The 16504-nt window shown below is 40.5% G+C and overlaps 1 protein-coding gene and 1 long non-coding RNA gene across 8 annotated transcripts in view; one reads left to right on the top strand and one right to left on the bottom strand.

Annotated features, from left to right (window-relative positions):
- Positions 1-55: 55 nt before the first annotated feature.
- The window catches only part of LOC121949611 (uncharacterized), a 31122-nt gene continuing 14673 nt past the window's right edge, over positions 56-16504 (top strand). For 3 of the 4 annotated variants that reach the window (XR_015777722.1, XR_015777720.1, XR_015777721.1), the window contains exons 1-3: positions 56-291; positions 14076-14159; positions 14256-14299. This is a non-coding gene — a long non-coding RNA (uncharacterized LOC121949611). The remainder of the gene's footprint in view (positions 292-14075; positions 14160-14255; positions 14300-16504) is intronic. The other variant, XR_015777723.1, reaches the window with a different exon arrangement.
- Positions 3939-16504, bottom strand: part of raph1a (Ras association (RalGDS/AF-6) and pleckstrin homology domains 1a) — a 108416-nt gene continuing 95850 nt past the window's right edge. For all 4 annotated transcript variants that reach the window (XM_042495348.2, XM_042495350.2, XM_042495349.2 and 1 more), the window contains one exon: positions 3939-13394. In XM_042495348.2, coding sequence (XP_042351282.2) covers positions 11058-13394 — 2337 coding nt within the window. In that variant the 3' untranslated portion in view covers positions 3939-11057. The remainder of the gene's footprint in view (positions 13395-16504) is intronic.

The raw sequence follows: 16504 nt of genomic DNA, 5'->3' as shown, positions 1-16504 counted from the left end.
ACACACAGCAGGGGGCGAGCTTTCAGAGACACATCATAAAGTTAAGCAGCAGAAGAAGTCTGTAACGCCGCCGCTGCGCATCGCCCGCTGACAGGTAGAGCCAGCAGCGACAGGTACGACGTTTGGTCGCTTAAAAGTAGTAAAAATACTTAAGTGAGAGCTTTTAACAGTCGTCAGTTATCTTCTTTAAAGTATTTTTCCGTCGGTTGACATGTTTTTCGTCGTGGATTTAAGTTAAATGACTTCTGGACTGTGTCGCTTTTGCCAAATCCGTCACATCGATTCAGACTGGTGAGTCCGTTTTGATTCGCGAATCGGTTTTTTGTGAGTGTTTTGTCCTGATTTCGGCTTTGATTTCTTTCACTAACACGGAAAAAGGACGACAAGCAATTTAACAAGAAATGGCCTGAAAAATATAGCAAGACATTAGGAAAAAAAAAAGTTGCAAAAAACCCCAAACAAACAAACAAACAAAAAAACCCGCCGGAAAATAAGGTTAAAACAAGGAAACGAAAAAAAAAAAAATAACCAAGAAACAAAAAACGATAAAATTACGTCAAAATTACGTCACGTTTTTCGTTTTTCTATAACATAATTGTCGTATATACGTATATATATATATATATGTGTGAGTGTATATATATATATATATATATATATATATATATATATATAATTAAGAGAATTATAAATATAGTTTTAGAGACATTTTCCCCCGCTTTTTGATAATATCTAATAATCTCTCCCAGCTAATTTTCAGACCATTTCCTTGTCGTCTTTTACTAGTGTTTTGCAGTTTTTTGGACATTTCTTGGCTCATTATGTTGCTCATTATGCTTTTTTTAGCTGTGTATTTTAAGAACGTACTGATGAAAGTGAAAACTGATGTTAACCCAGTTGTTGAAGGGTTGATATGATGTACAGTATGCTGTCAGGAGCGGGGCAGACATCAGAGGGCTTTTGCACAAAACTAGTGGATTAAGCGAGGATTTTCCAGGTATCCAGGCCTTGACTCTGTTGCATGAAAGCAGAAGCACATAAGTTACCATGGAGATTTATTCTGAGCAGCTCGCCTGCTCCTGACCAGGCTAACAGCTGGTCGTGTTTAATCCTGGTGCCTGATTTCTTCAGAAATAAATGTTTTATAATTATTTCATGGTCTTTTTGGCCTCTTTATTCTTGTTCATTGTAATAAGGCTGCTTTAAAATAGACTTCCACTTTGTAATTCATTAAAGTCGACCTGCTGTTATCATTTTCAGTATAAAGTTAAAGGTAACATGCACACTGAGGGAGATTTAAACCAGGACCAAACAGTTAAAAGTCAGCGCTCCTGTCCACAATACCACCTGTCCTCCTCATCATGTTACTGTCAGAAGTTCAGTGAATATGTAATATGTATCTGTAGGTTATTAATACATTTGTGGATATGATTAGAAATGGATAATCCTTATTCTATATTTAGTACGTTAAGTAAAAGCCCTATAGATATTTTTCCGTTAGAGATAGAAACATGAAGTTTTCTGTGCTAAGTGTCAAGACATGTGGCTACACGTCAAAATCAAAATTTTCAGTATCTGAAATGTGTCATACCTTAATTGATAGAAAAAGATGAAAAAAATCCCAATAATAATTTTAGCACTAATTTTTATGCTTAATATTGTACATACACTGGAACAAACAACACATTATTGAAATTCAAGTTCAGTGGCACCAAAAATGTGATAAAAGTACTTATAGTTTTTGAGATACAGCCATTTCTGTAACATACTATTTTTAGTAGTTAGTCGCATAGGGTTAGTCATTTTATCACTTTTCCTAACTCTGGTGAAAATAAAAGGTCACATGATAGCATGATACCATGGATTTCCATGTATTCCTGTGGGCTTTACTGCTCCATGAGAAGACATGGGAACTACTGACCTTTATGTGAAAACACATCCAAAACAAAAGGTTAGGAGTATCAGATCTTAATAATTTTTCATACACACATTGTCCAGATTCTTATAATACAGATTTGAAAAGAAAATGATAATTCATTAATGATAATTCAGTGTGACATTGTGCACGGTATAGAGCCATTTTATATTGTATTTCTATGGGGTTTGGGAATAAAACATCTGTTTAGACTCTCAATCATCCACCCCTACTTAATATCACTCAGACGCTTGGGGACAAACATCTTTGGTCTTTGAATGCAGCTGCAGCTGCACCAAACATCAGGTTTGTTCAGTTCTGGTGGCCTCCCTCAGTCTTGATGGGGGGCACACAGAGAGGTGCTGTAAGATACTGTAGATATGACACATTTTCCAAAAAGTTTCAGTTTTTGAGCTGATTAACACGGTAACAGTTGATACTAAGAAGGCAGCGATTGTCAGTGAGCCTCCGGATTGTAAGAAACAAGCCAACAAGCGTCTGACTTTGGGTTTCGTTCTTTCATAGTGTGTGTGTGTGTGTGTGAGTGAGTGAGTGAGTGAGTGAGTGAGTGAGTGAGTGAGTGAGTGAGTGAGTGAGTGAGTGTGTGAGTGTGTGTGAGTGAGTGAGTGAGTGAGGTTGTGTGTGTGAGTGAGTGAGTGAGTGAGTGAGTGAGTGAGTGTGTGTGAGTGAGTGAGTGAGTGAGTGAGTGAGTGTGTGTGAGTGAGTGAGTGAGTGAGGTTGTGTGTAAGTGAGTGAGTGAGTGAGTGTGTGTGAGTGAGTGAGTGAGTGAGTGTGTGTGAGTGAGCGAGCGAGCGAGCGTGCGTGCGTGAGTGAGTGAGTGAGTGAGTGAGTGAGTGAGTGTGTGAGAGTGAGTGAGTGAGTGAGTGAGTGTGTGAGTGAGCGAGTGAGCGAGCGTGCGTGCGTGCGTGCGTGTGAGTGATTGAGTGACTGAGTGAGTGAGTGAGTCAGGTTGTGTGTGTAAGTGAGTGAGTGAGTGAGTGAGTGAGTGCGTGCGTGCGAGCCAGTGTGTGTGTGAGAGAGAGATAAAGTGGGGGTGGAAGATTGAGAGTCTAAACAGGTATTTTATTCCATTTAAAACCCCATAGAAATACATTCTAAAATGCCTCTGTATGGGCACAATGTCACTGGGGCAAGAAAAATCAACGAATTATCATTTTTCTTTTTTAATCTGTATTATAAGAGTCTGGACAGTGTATGATAAATTAAGATCTGATACTCATACCTTATTGTTTTGGATGTGTTTTCATGGAAAATCAAAAAACCAGAAACCCCTTGTGACTAGCAACTACAGCGTCTGTTATGAAAAATGGGTGCTGTAGCCTCTTACTTTGACCAAATTTGAAAAACTCTTTCTGATAAGTTTTTAGGTCAGCTAGTATTTTAAATTCTATGTAGGAGATTTTGAACTTTCACTATGGATATTGTTTGATTAACCTGAAGAGACAAAGGTTGCATCAACGGGGATTCAAACCCAAGACCTTTAGGTCATAGACCTCAAGTTTATCACAGCACCATACTAGCCACAGGTGTTACCTGTAGACGGATGTATATCTCTCATTACTTATGCAAGTCAATCCTTGGCTGTTTTTCTCTGTTTGATTATAACATCCATATTTCCCTTTTTTTCACATATTATATACTTTACCTGCACATACATTACCATAAGAAGCTGCTGCTCACTTGCTGAAAACTCCGCTGCACGTATTTTGTCCACGTCTGCATCTGGACGATCTATGATCGACACACGTGGTATACTCATGAACGTGCATTTATCCACAATACTCACACCTGGCTTGACGTAGTGGCACCTTCTCACCCGGCTTGGCAGATTTGTAGCACATTAAGCCAGCTTTTTCCATTCTGGATATCTAAGTTCTACTTTTGTGCAATAACCCCAAAGACATGACAAAAAGTTTAAACTCATCCTCCAGTTTGTTTTCAATCCCCAAATTTCTAAGACCGTAGAACAATCAAGTTAAATTCGTGTAAAAACTCACGTAGGTTTGACTCATTTCTCATTTATTTTAAATGCAACAGCAGGTTTGACACCAGCAGCAGCCATGTCCTCTGCTGGGTGTCCATCAACAAGACATTTCAAGACATTGATCAGTGTCAAACTGTGTGTTGTTCTTGAGTGTCACTGAAACACGCCGTGACGTAGGCCTAGTGATTATTCTCCTGCAGGGCAGTGGGCATAGGAAGTACGTCTCTCCGGTGAAGTCTCCCCTCCAACAATATCACGAAACAGATCTCATGTTAAAACTAATTAAAATCATTTTGTAACCATATTAATAATAATAATAATAATACATTCAAATTAAATCAGAGTACTTCAAAAACAAACGATTGCACATTAAAAATCAAAACTAGAGTGGTAATATCAAATTTTTGGCATCTGTGCTGTAGTGACATGTCATGCAGATAATTTAAAACTACTGTAACAGAGATAAAAACAGGACAACAGGAACAGACCAAAGTTCAGCTGCACATATAATCTAAAAACCAATGACCAGAAGTTTAATTAGAAAGCCTTCATCAGCTGATCTGGACTTTTTTTTTCTTTAAAATGTTTCTGTAACGGTGAAAATGTTGAGGAATGCTTCGCTAACTATTTAACTGGTTTATCCAGATAGATACTAATGTGATCAAGTCGACCGACTGAAACATACTATTGTTACTATTCACAAACATTATTAAACATGTTGCTAAAAATCAGGCTCACTCCTTTCTGAAGTTATCTAACTGACTTACTAAATAGCTTTTTCCCAGAGTGACTCAGGGTGTATCCATTAGGCATCTTTGTCTAAGTGCCGCTGCTTTTAGAGCGCTGCCAACTGTTTCCTGGCTCTCGTCCCTTTTTGTGTGGGAATCTGAAAGCACTTAAGGTTAATGTCAAGAGGCTAAGAAAGTGGTTTCTTCTCAGAGCCCAAGACGATATATTTAAAACCATCATTTTGTCCAAACAACAGTCCAAAACCCCAAAGTTTTTAGTTTACAATCACAGGTGAATAAGAAAAGTAGCAAATATTAAAGGAGCTTTACGCCACATTCAGAGCATTAATATAGGAGCAAATAAGTGTTTCCCATGTAAGCTCGGAGATATACTTGCTGTTTAACCTTGCGTTGGCCTACACGTCCAGCGGTGTCATGAGTGTTTCTGTATATACTTGCCTAAATGTGACGCATGTTACTGGAGGATACCTCTAGAGAGCGCTCAGGCCGTATACCTCTACCGAGTGTGTGGGATGTAAACAGCAGACATGGCGACACTAAAGGAGGTTACAATAATGATGTCTCCCTCGCTTTTATAGCATCAAATTACGAATTAAAACCGAACTAAAAAGAAAAACAAACACTTGAACATATATTAGTGCTATAACAACTACCTCAAATGACAGAAACACACACACATATATATATATATATATATATATATATATATATATATATAAATGTAAAATAAAAATCGTCTTCAGTGAGGAAGGGTGATGCTGACCTGCTCGTTCCCCCCACGTTAATACTGTTGCCTTTGTTGGCATTGTTTGGGCTCTTAGGTGCTTCATGTTCAGAGGAGTGTGCAGAAAATCCATGCTCACACTCCGAATTGTAGATTTGCTCTGAATGTCGCATACAGCTCCTTTTAATGTTTCCACAAAAAGTTTTACTAAGAAACATTACTAAAATAATTATAAAACTTGTTGCAGATGAATTTCCAGTTGAATAACTAACTAGTTAATCGGCAGATGATCTAAATTCTAAATTTCATTCAAAAAATTGGTTCAAATTTGGCAAAAAAATCAGACTGTGTTTTACACTAATTCCTTCAAATACCTATCACAGTAGAAGATGCTGGAGTTTAAAGTTACCAAAACAAAAAATGTTATTTGTTAACAACAGAAGAATGGAAGAAAAATCAAGACATTACCCCAAGTTAGAAATAAAGAATTAGAACTAGAAATAGCAGATGATCAGGGTTATTACTGTAAAGGACATGAGCACTGCTGTTTGTCGTGTTTTTCTTCTGGCACTAGAGTACCACCCATGTTGGTTGCTGCTTGTTGTCCCTCGCCAGCTCCTCCCAGGCTTCCTTCTCTTTGCCCAAATTTTCTGTCTGCAGTATTTGACAAAGATGGCAGTGTGTGAATGGTAAACTCCAGGCATCATAATGTCAGAAAGCCAATGGTTGACATCACAGAAGTCGTGAGTGTCTGTGTGGTATGACGTTACCACACACCTGTGAGCAGTTTGAGCAGGATTTTTTTCAGGCACTTGTTCTCAGGGCTTTTCTGGCGCTCGAAGTGGACACACACCTTTAATAACTAACTAGCAGAGTGACTGACCGGCCATCAAGATGACAATCAAATGACTGATTTATTAGGGCCCGAACACCGAATGATGTATTTCAATGAGGCAGCCCTCTCACCTGCATGTATGAAATCTGGTACATGTGTCTATCATGTCCAGATAGACAAAAAAACAGGAAGTTGGCCATTTTGAATTTTGTGCTCACTTTTGGCGCTTTCTACCTCTTATACTATTGCGAACTTGTCTTTTAATTTTTTAATCAGATCAATTTAAAATTGGTGTGTTCAAACTTAACTCCTTAGTGATAAAAAGTTATTAAAGGTCTGCGCAAAGCTTTTACGGTTTTCCCGTGGTGCAGCGTAGAGTTTGGTGTTTGGAGTTCACCAGTACCCTGACATACGTGGGGGTGCAAGGGCCCTTTCATCGCTGCTTGCAGCTTTAATTTAGGTTTGGAATTCATGAGGTTGAGACTTTGATCCTTATCCACGGCAGGTGGATTTTTAAAGTCAGTTGTTCAAAGCAAAGAGCTGTATTCAACGTCAAACACAGGTGAAGTGTCAGATGCACTGGCTTTGTCTGTTAAAACACTCATAAACCATGACATTGCAAGTTCACGTTCAGGGGAACGTCGAAACATTCAAAGTGTCATGAGGTTTGGCTCAGTGGGTAAAGCAGGCGGTTAGTGTTCCTGAGGTTGGTGGATCAAGTCTTATCTTGGACAGGTGAATTTTGAAGACGGTCTAAAGCACAGAGTGAAAGTGAACGTCACATACATGAAGTTGAGTTGAGAGAGAGCAAGGACAGTCAAAAGACAGGAAAGCTGGGGGAAAGAAAAGAGGTTATGTTAAGAGACGGGAAAGTCAGTCAAGTTACAGGCAGTTGGGTTGTGAGACAGGAAGGACAGTCAAGAGACAGGAAGTTGAGGTGAGAAACAGGAAGTTGGGTTGAGAGACAGAAAGGTTAGTCAAGTAACGACAAATTAAGTTGAGAGACAGGAAGATGAGTGAAGGTAGGAAATGGAGGTAGAGGATGAGAGTATAAGAGGTAAAAATAAGAATAAGAACAGGGCAAGTAGAGGGTTCAGAAAGTAGAAAGTAAAGGACTGGAATAGGAAAGTCAGGAAAGTGGCAGAGTGGTGAGGTAGGAAAGTCAGGAACATAGCACGACACAGTCCGGTTCAGTATCAATGACGTACCTTGCAACGAACACTTAAAACAGTTAAAAAACACACTTGACAATTGTCTCCTTGTTTCCTGAATTTTCCTATACTGAATGCTGAATTTTCACTGCCAAGAACTGAGCTGATTATCTGCCTGACTCATATATCATTTGAGTTTTCGATTGACGTCACTGCCAATACTGAATTTTCCGTGTTAACACCATATGACAGATATATCAGCCGATATTTTATTTTATTCATGCTATAAAACATCATTTGGCTGTAGATTCATACAGTTTAGACACTGATTGTGACATTGCAGAACAAATGAAGGCATGTTAAGTTCAGTGATATATTGTTTTGGCCAATAAAACCAGGTAAAACCAGTATTGGCAGATGCATCTGTCGAAATCAAGGAATATCATTGAAGAAATTTCAAAGTAAAATCTGAGGTAATTTAGAAAATATGATTTAATAACATAAGTTATCCATTAAAGAGTACTGACACGTTTAAATATTCAAATGTATGGTATTTTGTTTGTTCGTGACACAATTGTGTCCTTGCCTTGTTTATGTACAGTTTTTGCCAGTTCTGCCATTATCCATTAAATTTCAGCCAACTGCCGACCTAGGAAACCTTTGGACAACAACCTTTAAAGTCACCTGTCCCGAATAAGTCTCAATCCCACAACCTAACAGACCCCAATCGACTTTCTAACCCACTGAGCCAAACCTTGTGACATGTTTTTCGACGTGCTATTTCACACTCTTGTTTGGACAGTAGTCTTTAAAACTCACCTGTCCTGGATAAAGTTCAAACTCACTACCTGAAACACTCTTAGAGCTAGCTAACACTTAAACTATTGTCAGTGTTTTTTTCCCCTCTGCTTGTAAAAGTCATCTGTTTTTGGTGGGATTTGAACCCATGACCTTTTGGTTTGTAGTTAAGCACTTGAACCAACTGAGCTAAACCTTTAGACAGGTGAACTGTGTTTTAAGTTTGTGTTCAGACTCTTTGCTGGGAAGCGACCTGTAAAACTCACCTGCCCTGAATAAGGTTCAAACTCAACATTTCAGATAGTTTTTTTGTTTTAATATTAATTAATTGATTTACATAAAGTTTTCATGGTTTGGTCTACAAATGATGTACACCAAGATGACATGGAACTTCTCACTCCAGGGTCCAAACTCTTTGCGTGCATTATCCGACTTTCACAGCGATGAACGACCGCTTTAGCTGAAGTGCACCAGTACCATGACATACATGGGGGTGTGAGGGCCCTTTCATCCCTGCCTGCAGCTTTAATTAACTTTTAAAATAGACGATCACCTTCGCTCAGACAGAGTTCATTGTAGCTGAATAGCTGCTTGATTTAATAGCTTTGACACAGTTACCTAACAGACTGACTGCAGAGCTGACTGATGAGTTAACAGAATAAAGTCTGTTATTTTAACAAGTCTGTTACCAGAATTGGTTTGATGTCGCTGGCTGACCGACTCGTTAAGGCTGAGCTCAGATTAAAGAAGGTTCTGGTTAAGTGTCTGGGGGACAGTCATGATAATGCAAAAGTGTTTGGTATGAACAAATTAAAATCTTGATTTGTTAAAAGGTCTTAATGTGCAAGCCATATCCTGGTGGCCTCCAACACATCTCACTTTGCAGAGAAAAGGAAATACGTGAAAGCAACTTGTATAACATTATTTGATGTGGGGCTGCACCGAATGATTATTTTGTTGGCGATTAATCTAATGGTTCTCGTTTTGATTTTTCGGTTTATCAAATTAATCATTTCCAATTGTCCCTAATATTATTTTTTGTATGACTCTATAGAGTACCCCAGCATTTTTTTTGGGGGGTCAGATGCTTGAAATAAGGTCTGTGGTTAACACTAGCTGAAGATACTAAAAATTGCTGTTCATTTGTAATGATAATGTTGCTGAACAAAACCTGTAAGAATCATAAACATTTGTTTGCCCAAAGAGCTTATTTTCTGTAATAATTGAAAATCCAACAAAAAATCCTATAAGCTTTTTGATGAGGGAACTAAGGTGATGCTTACGTGACCGCGTCAGCCTAAAAAAAAATAATTTTTGAGGCACTCTATTAATATAACAATTAATGAATCTAAATGAAACATCAAAAACTTTATTGTAACCCCTTCCTTGAACTGAAGAATCAATATTTTTACTTAAGTACTTGACCTAAAATTTAAAAGTTTATGACATAGATTTATTTGATCACTGGGGTAATTTGCAGTTAAGATAATCACTGGCAAGTGTATTTAGTGTCATTCTGGATCAGGGGATAAATATGAAGATTTACAGACTTTCAACGTTATTCATGCTATTTTTTGTCAGTCACACATGGCAGTCAAAGTAAACCAATTTATTATTTTCCGTTTCAGAAAATATTTCGTTTCTTTTTAATTTTCCTTTTACAGTATCATGGTATATGCTTTTGCCTGATTATTATGATTATTGTTATTGTTATTATTATTATTTTTTATCAGTTACAATTAGCCTCAAAGGAATGAAAACAGAAGTTTTTTTGGTTGAACAACCACTTTATCATAATTGAAACTTAAGACCACTCTTTTAATGGAAGTATGTGTAAAAAGGGGGAAAGGAGATGTGCATGCACAAGAGAGATTTTTCAGTCATTTTTTTCAACACTGTAGATAAGCAAATGTAAACGGCATGATTAACTGTCAACTTTCATACCACAGTTTACGTTAAAACCGGTGCAACCCTTACTCAAAACAACTGTAATCTGAGCACAGCCTTACTGGTGGATTTACAAGTATTTCTTCAATCAGTGTGCATTTAACTATCAAGTCTTATTCATTGGAAATCACCAACCAATCAGCCTTGAAGCTCTAAATTTAAAGAAACATTATTCGATGACATGATCCAACTCAGTGGAAAAAGCTGTATGCTAGTTTGGTAACACAGATCAACACTTTAACATATTTTGAGAATACAGACCCACGTCCAGTCAAACTCACTCTCTTTTGACGCTTCTTAAAAACTTAAAATAATTATAATATCTTTCCAGTATTAAATAATCTTATATAAAAACACACACAAAAAGTTTGAAATAAATGGCAATGCACCCCCCCGTCCCACCCACTCAACCCCCCCTAGTTCACAACATACACTTCTATACACATCATCCAGCTTTCGCTTTTCTTGATCCTTCCATTGACGCGTCCTTCCCTTCATCATTGGCGTTACTTCCATTGCCGCGGCTCCATGCAGTACCAGTTATTGTGCAGCAAATTGTCTCTGTTGCTGTTGTCGTTCAAGTCTTGTCTTTTGTATATTTCAATGCAAAGCTGCACAGACATTGTGAAAAAGCTTGATAGATGATTTTTCTGGCTTGCTTGTATACAGATATATATATACATATATATATTTTTACTCATGTCATTGGGTTAAACATGTATTGGTAATGATAGTAATAATGAGGATAATAGGAACAATCATAATCTGGGATTAAGAGTAGGAAAGACGACTTGCTACTTGCTCGGAATCCAAGGGTGGATGATTTAGGATGAGGAGAGACGGACGAGTCAAGACAGACATTGATTATTTCTTCTCTGCATGAGACCTAAATAGTCAGTTCAGTTCTTAGGCTCCAGCCAGTGTCCGTGCTCCCTACCAGTCACTGGTCAGTTTGGTGCTTTGGTCCCGTTTTGGCGGAGCGGGAGGCGGGCCTCTCCGCAGCGTTGCATAGCCTGAGATGTTGGCATGTTTGGTGGAGTGGGAGTGCTTGTGGTGGCGGGACAAAGTGTGGGAATGACCTCGGACACCCTGCTGCTGCTGCTGCAGGAGCTCGGGGGGAGGGGGTGGGAGGAGCGCCATGTCATCCATGGTGCCCACGGGCTCCATCTTAGAGGAGGTGATGAGGTGGGAGGAGGTGAGGGAGCCGTGGCGAGACACTGACTTCCTCTTAAGGGTGCGGTTGAGGTCTTCCAGGAAGTGGGGCTTTAGTGCCAGGGAGCTCGGCCCTGGTGATTTTGGGGAGGTGGGCGGGACAGGAGAGGAGGAAGAATAAGAGAGCAGGGAGGGAGGTGGGGTCTGAGACAGAGGAGGTGGCGAGATGGGCATTGTATTGTCATACGGGGTTGTGTTGCTGGTCCGCCGGCTCAGAGTTGGAGGAAGGGCCGCCCCCTTTTTCAGCGAACCTTGTTTCCATGACGAAGACGACAAGGAGGTTGCCGACTGTTGAGGAGGCTGCATCTGAGGCTGGGGGTTCACCACAGCAACCTTTGGGGGGTGATGAAACTCTGATGGGTGGGGAGGAGGCGGGAAAAGCTCAAAGTCACTGGGGGGAGGTGGGAAGTAGTCAGGTGAGTCGAGGTGAGCGGGCTGGGAGGGGGGAGGTGGAGGAGGTGGGGACGGGAACTCAGAGGGCTGAATGTGCTGGCCTGTCTGCAGCCCCTGCAGCGCCAACGGGAGGTTAGCCAAGTTGAGCTTCCCCGGTTTAGGAAGCGGAGCTGGAAGATTGGAGGAATCTTTCGAAGGAGACCCAGTCGCTGACGAGGAGCTGGACGAGGTACCTGTTTGAGGAGCTTGGCCAAATTTGCTGACGAGACTCTCCACCTTCTTTGGCCTCTCGTCCTGGGTCTCGCCTGATGAGCTGGAGCGGATGGAGGAGGCTCTCTGTGGGGCTGGGGGAGGCCCCCGCTTGGTGGATCCTGTGGACGAGGTGGAAGGCGACTTCTTTATAGGGGAGCCCGTCTTGGAAGAAGGAGGAGGAGGGAACTCTCCTAAGGAGTTATCAGGAGGAGGTGGAGGGAACTCTGGTGACTGTGACGCCACAACGCCTCCTGGCTGCCACTTTGGTTTGGCCTTGACTGCTGGAGGAGACTGAGGAGCAGAGAACTTCGATCCCTCCATAGAGTTGGAGGCGGGCAGAGAGGATGGAGCAGAGTTTCCAGGGAACTGATTGACAATCTGTTTGACCAATGAGGAGGTAGCAGCAGCGATGGAGACAGAAGAAGAGGAGGAAGAGGGAGAGATAGCAAGATTTTTGGAGGAGAGGCTGTGCTGCTTTGGCAGAGTGGGAGGTGGCTGATTTGGGGAGTGTCCCGTTGAGAAGCTTTGCTGCTTTTTAACGGGCCCGTGACCACTGAAGGGCTGCGTTGGCGACACGGGTGAAAGGGCAATCGGAAGGGAAGAAGGTCCTGAAGGTTTGGGCGCAGTTTGAGGGGGAAAACCACCAGTGAAGGTTTTGGGAGGTGCAGGAGGTGGCGCATTTGGAGACAGAGGCCGGTGAATTTGCAGCGAGGCTGGAGGCGAAAGGTCAGTTGGAGGTGGGGGAGGAGGCGGAGGAGGAGAATTATCCTCGCTTATGTCTGGCGTGAAGTCGTACACCATGTTAGGAAACTTCTGTGCCAGGAATTGCTGAAGGCCAGTGTTGGTTAAGTGATTGTTGGCAATGGGCTCCGGAGGGGGAGGCGGAGGCAACCCGTTGGCCTCCAGGCTCTCCGGTGGAGGAGGCGGGAGGTAGGACTCCTCCTCCATATCGTCCTCAAGTGGGGGTGGCGGTGGGAGAGCAGAGGGGCTAGATGGACCAAATTTCAGTGCTGCCATGGCTGAGCCAGGGGCCGGAGCTGTTGGTGGAGGAGGAGGGGGAGGAGATGGTGGTAACTGAGAGGAGGTGCTGTAGGTAGCTGGGAGGGTATTGTAGTTGGATTTGGTTGACTGGGCAGGAAGGGCAGTTGGAGCGCCTCCTGCCGACTGTGTCCAGGACTGGTTCTGGCTCTGCAGGCGAGCCAGCGTGCTGTACTTGACATATGAGGGGGTTGGTGCTGGCTGATGGGCCACACTTGGGACTATGGGAGGAGGCGGAGGTGGAGGAGGCGAAGGTGGTGACGGGGAGGAATCCTCAGATTGGGCGAGGCCTTCGGTGTAGCTGGTCCGGGTCGGGGGTTGGGGGGAGATTATCTGCACAGGCATGGGCCTACTGATAGGGTCGATTCTCATCATCTGGAGAGAAAAACAGAGAGAAAAGAGAAAGCAACAAAAGAAAAAGAGGGAAACATGATGTGGAAGAGAAGGAACCGTGAAAAGGAAGAGGAAGCGTAGAGGTTGTAGGATAGAAAATAGAGGACACAAGAAAAAGGAGTGGGGGAAGAGAAACAAAGTTAGAACGAGTAACAACTCTTAACATGTCACATTTCTGAAACCAATCAAACAAGATGTGAGAAATCAAACCAGTGCAGTCTGAGAACACTACTGAAACTCACACACGGCAACATCTAGTAAGGTCAGTTATAAACAGATCACAGGTTTTTTCACCTATTGAAAATCATATTGCAGTAATTTTAGACTATATCTCGAAACACGATATATATCTTGATATTTTTAAATCTCCTCAAAAGCACTTAATTAATGCTTGAACTGGGAAATGGAATCGGACATTACTTTCTTTTTAAAAAAGAACAAATTCCTTAACTGATGTGTTGCTATTTGTTTTTTTAAAGGTTACTTTGGACTCATTACAGTCACACAAAAGTGCAAACAAACTAACTGATCGAGGCAGCGGTAGAGCAGCAGCTCCAGAGTTTAGTTAGTTAAAATTACTGTTCTAAATATTGTGTACACTTCAACTGTAATAGCTATTTTTTATTTGGCTAAAATATATTTTGCTTCTGTCCCCATCCACAGCAGTGCGTTGCTTAGCTTCCACAGCGGTGCTCCTGTCTGCTTCTACAAACTGGGATCATCTGTTCTAGATAATACACTGACTGGGTGAGTAACTCATACAAATCCATTTCAAAAAATACAAACTATTCCTTTAAAGGTGGACTTTATATTTATAAGTCTTGCCGTCTTTTTCATCCGCAGCCACTGAGGAAAGACACTGAAGGAGGCGCTGTGGAACCATTAAGGTCAGTCAATCTATCTATCCATGTATTAGCGGTTTAACTCATAAAACCAATGCTTAACCCTTTAAAAACCTGAGCAAATGGGTTTTTATTTCTTTCAAAAACATGGGAGAAGGCAACAAGTAACTTAACAAGACATAGCTCAAACGTTGGTGAAAAAATGAAAAAAATCTGCAAGAAACCAATCGCAAGATTTTGTAGGTTTAGAAAATATATTTTTTAAATAGCTAGGTAAACATTTTCCAAAAACTATATATTATGATTATCATAATTACATGTGTAAAATTATTTTTCAGAATCATTAGTTTTCAAGCACTCTTTTAAGGTTATTTCCTTGTTTGTTTTCGTTTATTTTTTTGTTTATTTTTCCTTTTTTTCTAGTAATTTGTTTGTAACTAATTATTTTTGCTAATTTTCTGGGTAAATTTCTCTTAAGTGACTCAATGCTTTTCTCTTATGTTTTTTTGAAAGAAATCAGGCCAGTTTGCTTAAGTTCATTTTCATCATCATAAATTGATGCTAAAAGTGACAGAACAAAAACCCCAGACGTGCTTTGTAAACTGTCAAACTAAGCAGTGTTCAAAAGCATTGAACAGGTTAGAATCTGGTTATAAACTGGGTCTAAAATTTCCCAAATTGCTCCAAATGTTATCAATCTGGCCATAAATTGTTGGTCCAACTAACTGTAGGCTAAATAGTGTCATTTTTTGTTATATTGTTTGTTGGTTAGGACATCCCATCACACCACGAGGTTAGAACAAATCAACAGTTCAGCTGCAACCATTTAAAAACAGGGATTTACTATATACCGGACTTCTGATAATCAACAACCACACCTCTAAATTCATTAGGATTTAATATAGAAATATGTACAGAGTAACAACAGAAATACAGTTGTGTTCAGCAGTTTTGTATTTGCATTTTTTTCTGGGCTCTTTCGATTGGAGCAGTTTAACACCGGAGAAAATACCAGTAATGTAAATACATCATTTTCCAGGGTTGAAAAACAGTTGTGCTTTGTAAGATAAACATAAATTCATATCTACCCAAATAGTTTAGTTTTGTCAGTTTTGATTCAGATAAATTTATTTGGCTCAACAACAAAAAACAAAATGGGGATCTAACCCATCAAATAGTTACTGAAAAAAAAAAGTCAAATGTATTGAGGTAAACCTAAAATTAAACCTAGCAAAATGTTGGTTTTCATCTTTTTTATGAAATCTGACCACCTATGAATGTCAGCTAAAGGTTTGGTGTAAATATATTCAAGCTCAGCTTCTTAATGCAATTAGAAGTTTTTCTGTTTAAATCGAGTGTTAGGCCGTCTAAAGCACAAGGTGAACATACATTGTCTTTTAGAGCATGATCAGATAAAGTGAAAATAGCGTGCATATCCAGGACATTGACTTCGGTGTCACAGCGCATTAGCACCTCAGCGTTGAGGCCTTGTGGATTTGACATGATGGACATGTCAGACACGCAGTGTCCATCCTGCTATTGCGTTGAGATTCAATGACAAATAAAGGGATAGTTAACATTTTTTGAAGTGGGGTTGTATGTGGTACTTATCCATCACTGCATTAACTTCAGTATGTTTCAGTTGGCACGCCTCTAATTTGGGGAAACATCAGGAGTGCCGATACTGAAGCTCAGTAATGTACTGCTGCGGATAGGGGTCAGCAACGGCAAAACATATTTAAGTTTCATCTAAAAAAAAACCAAACAATATCACTTGATGTGCATGCTATATTGAGACTATTTTTTATTTTTATTATTTACCTTTACCTTTGTACTGTTCTGACGAGGAAGGCGGAAAAGGCTTCAGTTCCCAATATATGCTCTGATCAAAGCCACCAGACCCCATTGACAAAAACAGCGATTTTAGCTCGCTGGACACAGCAGCTGCTGGTCTACCACTGCTCAGTCAGTAAGTTTGTTTGTGTTATTGTGTGACTTTGGTGAATCTGAACAAACCCTTTTAAACGCCAAATTCGCACAATGATGCAGACTAAATAACTGATTGAGGGAGCGGTGCACCAGCAGCTCCTGTGTTCAGCGATCTTAAATCGCTGTTTTTCTTAAAGGAGTCTGGTTTTGAAGAGAGTGACCGCTCGGCTTCCTTTTTTCGTTATACATTAAGGTAAAAAGCAGTAAAAATATTCTTATTATAGCATACACCTAAATTGAAATCGATTTTTTTGGATGGGA

The sequence above is a fragment of the Plectropomus leopardus genome, chromosome 10 (assembly GCF_026936395.1).
Source record: "Plectropomus leopardus strain MGB_pleo_1.0 chromosome 10, ASM2693639v1, whole genome shotgun sequence".
Classification (NCBI taxonomy): Eukaryota; Metazoa; Chordata; class Actinopteri; order Perciformes; family Serranidae; genus Plectropomus; species Plectropomus leopardus.
The sequence above is the reverse complement of the archived record's forward strand: the minus strand, read 5'-3'. Positions and strand labels throughout refer to the sequence as shown.